The sequence below is a fragment of the Triticum aestivum genome, chromosome 5B (genome assembly GCF_018294505.1).
Source record: "Triticum aestivum cultivar Chinese Spring chromosome 5B, IWGSC CS RefSeq v2.1, whole genome shotgun sequence".
In the NCBI taxonomy this organism is placed as follows: Eukaryota; Viridiplantae; Streptophyta; class Magnoliopsida; order Poales; family Poaceae; genus Triticum; species Triticum aestivum.
The window spans coordinates 521,950,894-521,958,197 of record NC_057807.1 but is presented as its reverse complement, the minus strand read 5'-3'; the positions used below and the strand labels follow the sequence as shown (position 1 = coordinate 521,958,197).

Sequence of the window (7,304 nt, the reverse complement as noted above, 5' to 3'; positions counted from 1 at the left end):
GCACCATTAGTAATTGATGCCATCATTTCCCGGGTGTGGCACCACTGACGGGATGTTGAGCCAAAAATAGCCCCCAACAACTACTGTTAACCCAGTATTTTTACCAAAGCATGTGTAATTGCCCCCCAACTTCCCTCACCTTTATGGAAAGAAGACCTTCCCATGTAATTTTGGCGGATTGAAACCGCATGAAGTTTCACGCTCGGACACCCTAGCACTGATGGAGCCAGTCCATGCTGTCGCCGCCGCTGTCAAAATTGGTCGCTGTCGGCGAGCGCCAACCTCCGTTGCCTGCTTCCTCGTCTCCATCGCTACCACTCCGACCTTCTAGACACGTCCAAGACGACAGTAGCGTCCTCCTGCTACCTCCCTTGCGGCGCGGCGCTTCGACCATCACTCAACATCGTCGCTAGCGACGTTTTCGGTCAATCCCGACAACGCCACCAACACGATTCATCGCAGCTTACTATGGGTGTCCGAGTGCACGCACATGCACGACGAGATATGGTCGAAGGCGAGCACATGTTCGTCGGCCGTGTGCCCCTGTACCACGCGCGTGTGTATCATTGGCTCACTGGCAGGTGTGCCACGATGATCACATTATGAGATTAAGGGGCTAAAATGGATTTACGAAAAATAAGTTTATAGAAACTGAGAAATGTAGTTGTCAGACAATTTCTCCTAAATAATACGATCATCCCAAAATGAATTTGATGGAAAGTTTTTGACATGAGCTATTGGAGTTGCTCTAAGCAAATAAATCACCGTTGTATGCACTGTTGCACCAAAGTAAAAATACATATTTATACTTCCTTTTTTTAGGGTTATACTTCCTTTTTCTATTGTGTATACTTTTTCACGAAGAAAATAAACTTCGTGTGATAAAGTAATAATTACTGTATATAATGAACGAATTGGGTGTGCCATTAATCAGGTGACGGGACAGAAGGTGATGTGGTAGCTGGCGGCGCCGGCGCAGGTGAAGGTGGAGCTGGCGTCGTCGTAGGCGTAGCTGTAGGCGGCCGGGCAGGCGGCCTTGAATACCCGCGAGTAGTTCGTGGGCCCGCACTTCGCCGGCGTGCCGTAGTCGCCAGTGCAGCAGTAGCGCGCGCTACCGTAGGCGTTGCACGCGCTCTTGCACGCCACCACCTCGCCGGAGCCGGACACCACGCGCAGGTCCGACGGGCACACCGCGTTCACGTCGCCCGCGCACGCCGCGGCGTGGCAGGCACCGCCGTCCCCATTGTTGTCGGGCGCGATGGAGAGGGGCAGGTTAAAGCCGTCGACGAGGCTGACGTCGTAGAAGTCCTGGCCTCCTCCGCCCGGGGCGGCGAGGGTGATCTCAGCGAGCGTGACGGGCGGGGCGGGCCCGCGGCCGGCGCAGGCGACATCGCCGGTGCCACAGTCGGCGGTAGCGCAGGCGAGGCGGCCCGTGGAGGCGTCGACGGCGCAGCCGGTGCGCGCCCAGAAGTTGCCGGACCAGGCACCGGAGGACGGGGCGGCGAGGGCGTCAGTGGCGCCGGGGGCGAGGTAGAAGCCGGTGCGGGCGAGCCGCGGCGATGTGGCGCCGTTGAGAGCGCCCACCCACACCGGGTGCGCGCACGCGTTGTGGAAGTTGAACGACCTCGCACCCGCCGCCTCCGGCCGACCGTTGGTGGCGACGCCGAGGAGAAGGACGATGGTCAGGTGGAGAGGAAAGAGTTTGGTCAGCTGCCTGCACATGCTGTAGGTGGAAGAAGCTCCATTGCTTTTATCGCCGGCGGCGGCCATCGACATCATCAGTCGGTTGGACACAAGAAGAAGGTCGGTCACAGGAAGCAGCTAACATAGATAGCGATGAATGGAGGAACACCTCGATCGATTTTGATGGAACCTCGATCGATTTTGATCGATCCATCCATCTATCTCGTCAAATTTATAGTAGTGCGTGCCGACCTACAAGAAGCAAAGCAGGGGCGTACATGTCATGCACGCACGAGACTGTCTATGAACCACAGGAGTAGGTAAGTAGGTAGATAGACGGGATAGGTGGTAGGGGGTGCGTGCGTGGAGGAGAAAAAGTGAATTGCATTTTTTGTGTGGAATTTATTTATTTACTTTTTTGCGAGTTGTTATTTATTTATACTTTTGGTGGCTCACGTACATACGCTTGTCGCTTGGCATGGGCTAGCTTTTTTTTTAGCATCAGTACAGACACAAGCGCTCATATACACGCGCATACACTCACTCCTATGAACGCACACACGCACACCCTACCCCTATGAGCACCTCCGAAAGACTGAGCCGGCATATCATTTTGAGATTTACGAAGCCACCGTAGGCGCCTCGTCGTCGACGAGAACGTCTCCTCTCACTAAAAGCACATCGCCGAAAATCCTGAAATAAATCCAGGAATAATGCGAGCACCAGGATTTGAACCCTGGTGGGTTGGGGATACCACTGTCCACCTAACCATCTCAACCACAGGTTGGTTCGCTTGGCATGGGCTAGATGCATCCATATGTTCAATGGACGTGTTTGGTAGCCTTCATTAGGCCAGCCAGGCACGCGCAGAATGAAAATAGTTGGATGCATGTGTTTACTGTTTGGCCCGCATAACACGAACCTCAAAGCACCCCTCAACCTGGCCCGCTAGGAACGGACGAATCGGCCGTTTCCAACGAGCCAGGCTCGAGCGATGCAGGGGATGGGAACGCTGCGCTGCACAGGGGAGGGAGATGGCGGGAGCGATGGCGCATCTCCGAAAAAGTAGCGGGACGAATTCGAGTCACCGCTCGCCGATTCGGCCGCCCTATATATCGAGGGTCACCGCGGAGGCAAAACTCCCGCCATCATTTCCCCCCTCTCGAGCTTTCCCTTCGGCGCGGATCCACTTCGATGACAAGGTAAGCGGCGCATCTACTCCGGCGACCGGTTGACTGCGCCGGCGGGTCGACTCCTCCTCCTCTTCGACGTGCCAGGCACCTCCTCCGCGGCCGTTTCGATGGCCTCTGTAAGTTTAATCACCACCTCCTTTCTTCTAGTTCTAGCTAGATCTGTCAATGTGCTAAGGTTAGGTCATCCGATATGCTTGACTGTGATGGTGCAATAGCTAGTTGTGATGGATTTAGAGCATGCTAGGGGTTGTTTCCATGTGGGCAAGTGTTGGTAGTTAGTGGTCATGGATAAATCGGTGGTATGCTAGTGTGCAAGTGTTGAACAAGATCATCCATGTGTCCATGATTAGTGCTCTGTTCTCCATGATTAGTGCTCTGTTATGTTGTGGTATGCTTGTGCATGTGTTACTGCTAGTTTGATCTGTCCATGATGTAATGCTAGTTCGACCCGTCCAAGATGTAATGCTAGTTCGATCTGTCTAAGATGTACTGCTAGTTCGATCTGTCCATGTTGTACTACTAATTCATATTATCCATGTGTAGTGTCTTGTGGTGTTGATGACACTTATGTTTGTAGGACATGACCACACAAGAGTTTAGTCAGGCCCTCGTGCTGTCTGAGAGCCAGTTCCCACCGTCCTATGCCGAGGACTCCCAGCCTCCTCTGGAACAGATGCCTCTTGATTCAGAGATTTCCGAGGTGCCGCCTAGGGTTCCTCCATTTGTGCTGGCTCAACCCAATGTTGTTGCTCATGTTGCTGCTCTAAAGGCAGCAACAAAGGAGAAGAAGGATGGTAGGGGGAACAATATGAAATGACAACCCTTCCTCTCCACTTTTGTGCTTAACAAGATGTGTGAGATCATATCTAGTGGGGTGAGGACTGACAAGGGCTTCAAGGAGGTGCACTTGAACCTTGTTGCAAAGCACGTGTTCGACTTCTGTGGGCAGGAGGTCACCTCGACCCAGGTGTACAACCACGTGAGGAAGTGGAGAGCTTGATGGATCCAAGTGTCCAAGCTTAGAGACCTTAGCGGTGCTTCATGGGATGAGGACACCTGCTTGATCCTTCTGGAGACACAACACTACCAAGGCCACGTCGTGATTAGCTCACAAACCATGCCATTCTAACAGACCAGCGGTTCAAGCCCATGAACTATTGCCATATACTAACTAACATGTCTGCCCTATTTCTTCTTAGGCTCACCCCAAGGACGCTGAGTTCCTCAACACCCCTATCTAGAACTACCACCAGATGCAGCAGATCTTCTCCTTCAGGCTGGCAACCGGCAAGCATGACATGGGCTTTGGTCAGCCACTTGGCTCACCGATGCCGGAGTATCCAGACACCCAGGAGTCAGACACCATCAAAGTTGTTGATCCTGAGAAGGATGTTGAGCACGTTCATGTGCTTGATAGGAATAGGAAGCGGGCAGGCTTCATGGAGGAGGAGCTGAGCGTCTTCAGCAGCATGAATGAGGCACTGAAGGAGGTGGCCACCACCATCAGGGAGAGCAAGAGTGTGGACGTCCACCCTAAGCTCTACACCGCCGTCATGGATTAGATTGGCTTCAGCCCAGAGGCTCTCATGATTGGCTTCAGACACCTACTGGACAACAAAGCCCAGGGTGTTGGATTTGTTGCCATGGGAGCAGACCACAGGGTGCTCTGGCTGAGGACCTGACTGGGCAAGCATTACTGCTAGTCTTGCTTCTGTTGGTGGCGATGGCATGCATGATCCTCGACGGCGATGGCGACAAGGACGACGACGACAATGATGACGTATATTTTGTGTAGTTCGGGCTTGAAAACAATCTTGCGGTGTGTATATTTTGGTGAGGTGGTATATACTAACCCCTTTTGGTGATCCTCGCGGTGATCACGAACTTGCGTGGTAGGATGACACCCTCTTTTGGATGTGGTGGTAGGATGACACCAAAGTAGTGCTAGGTTGAACTTGCTATGATCATGCATGCATACTAATGCTCTTCTGCTCCATTTCTTGCTCCTAGAGTTCTTCATTGTTTGTTGTTTGTTTGTTCCAATGCTTGTTGCTTGAACTTATTACTCATTTGCACTGCCGGGGCAAGTGGTATGTGGTGTTCGAAGGTAGGGTTCTAGGGGTTTACAGTTCATGGGAAACTTGCAACATACAAGTTTCAGGGTGCAATGACAGCAACCACATAGGAGGGTTTAAGACTAGGCATGCGACAGAAGATGCTTACTCCAAGTATGTGCAAGAGCATTCATGCAGCAAGGTTGAGGTTGGCAAGAATGTGGATCGACCTTTAGGGCCGAAGAACTTCATCATCTTCGTCCAATTCATCTTCATAGCAGTGTTGTGGCGTTGGTGTGCTCGGTTTGATCATGTGTAAGGTGTTGGTAAGCTCACCAAGTAGAGTACAAGGTGAGCACAACTCTATGCTCATATGTAACCAAACATCGTGCACCCGTGTGCGCACATATAATGCGAGCAACCAAATGCGGTGTGTAGAGGCATCGTTACGATGCATGGAAAGGACATGCAGGCAACCAACCTAAGTGCAGATGTTGGTTTTTGGCCTGCATTTGCTCAGCCAGGCCCAACTGGGACAAGTATGCAAATGGGTAAAAAATGATGCAGGTAACCAAACACGCCCCATATAGGGCTAGATAGAGTGGTGCGTTCCGCTGCGCCGGCTATAGCCTAGTTCTATGCATCCGAGTTTAGGACATCTCCGACACCTACCATCCAACCACTCCTATCTATTTGGACTGGATGTTCGAACAATAGACGCCATTCAAAATAGGCATGTATGGATCCACGACGCGGTTCGGATGTACTTTCTCCCGTAAACCAAAGAAAAACGTGCGGGATTTTGTAGGCGTTCGGACACCACCCACGTCCGCTTCTGACCGCATTGGCCCACCTAAATCCCCTTCTCCCTCGCCCGCGCGCATTTTTGCCTACCGGCAGTTGCCTGTATTCATGCCGCTGTAGAGCGCGTCACTGCATATTGAAGACGGCTCGGCGGACGCGACCTCTCATTGCCTACGCAATTGAAGCGGCGCGCTGGCCGATGGCACCGCCCGCTACGCGCCCGTGAAAGTGCAACTATCCCTAGGTGGTTTTGGTAATTCATAACAACATATAGCTCATTGAGCTAATACTATTCCAAGACTATTATTTTAGGAAGCTCAATGAATGGCATGGCATGGATGATGAAAGTGGATCCCTCAAAATATCAAGGATAAAGGATTGGCTCAAGCTAAAAAGCTCAAGACTGTACATTTTATATTTCAGTGATCCAAGATCACATTGAGTCTATAGGAAAAGCCAATACTATCAAGGAGGGATGAGGTGTTGCTTAATGAGCCTCTTGCTTCATGTGCTTAGTGATATGCTCCAAATACCCTCAACTACTTTCTCACATCCTCATTTGACCTAAACCTAAAGCCAAAATCGGTCACACCGATTCTTTCTATCCGGCGCCACCGAGTTCAAATGTCATAGCCACTACCACAAACCCTAGGCAAATCGGTCTCACCGATAGGGATCTCGGTCTCATCGAGATGGGATTGTAATCTCTCTGTTTCCCTTCATAACATTTTGGTCTAACCAAAGTGAGCGATCGGTCCCACCGAGATTACAATGTAAACTCTCTGTTTCCCTTTTGTAACATTTTGGTCTCACCGAAAAGAGCAAATCGGTCCCACCGAGTTTACCTGACCAACTCTCTGATTAGCTAATTACCAAAATCGGTCTCATCGAGTTTGTGTAATCGGTCTCACCGAGATTACGTTATGCCCTAACCCTAACCATATCGGTCCTACCGAGTTGCATTTTGGTCCCACCGAAAATCCTAATGGTCACTAGGTTTACTAAATCGGTCTGACCGAGTTTGTTGATTCGGTCCCACCGAGATTGGTAAATTGTGTGTAACGGTTAGATTTTGTGTGGAGGCTATATATACCCCTCCACCTCCTCTTCTTTCGTGGAGAGAGCCGTCAGAACAAACCTACACTTACAACTTACTAGTTCTGAGAGAGAACCACCTACTCATGTGTTGAGGCCAAGATATTTCATTCCTACCATATGAATCTTGATCTCTAGCCTTCCCCAAGTTGCTTTCCACTCAAATCTTCTTTCCACCAGATCCAAATCCTATGAGAGAGAGTTGAGTGTTGGGGAGACTATCAATTGAAGCACAAGAGCAAGGAGTTCATCATCAATGCACCATTTGTTACTTCTTGGAGAGTGGTGTCTCCTAGATTGGCTAGGTGTCACTTGGGAGCCTCCGACAAAGATTGTGGAGTTGAACCAAGGAGTTTGTAAGGGCAAGGAGATCGCCTACTTTGTGAAGATCTACCGCTAGTGAGGCAAGTCCTTCGTGGGTGATGGCCATGGTGGGATAGACAAGGTTGCTTCTTCGTGGACCCTTCGTGAGTGG

The 7,304-nt window shown here is 50.9% G+C and overlaps 1 protein-coding gene across 1 annotated transcript; it reads right to left on the bottom strand.

The window, feature by feature from the left end:
• Window positions 1-882: 882 nt before the first annotated feature.
• Window positions 883-1,794, bottom strand: LOC123116720 (thaumatin-like protein 1b). The gene has a single exon (XM_044537641.1). The coding sequence runs from the start codon at window positions 1,777-1,779 to the stop codon at window positions 931-933; it is 849 nt and encodes a 282-aa protein (XP_044393576.1). The 5' UTR covers window positions 1,780-1,794; the 3' UTR covers window positions 883-930.
• Between the last annotated feature and the right edge of the window lie 5,510 nt (window positions 1,795-7,304).

What these genes read in the sequence shown, in the direction of transcription:
- LOC123116720 (XM_044537641.1), bottom strand. Translation starts at nt 1,779, where the DNA reads ATGATGTCGATGGCCGCCGCCGGCGATAAAAGCAATGGAGCTTCTTCC.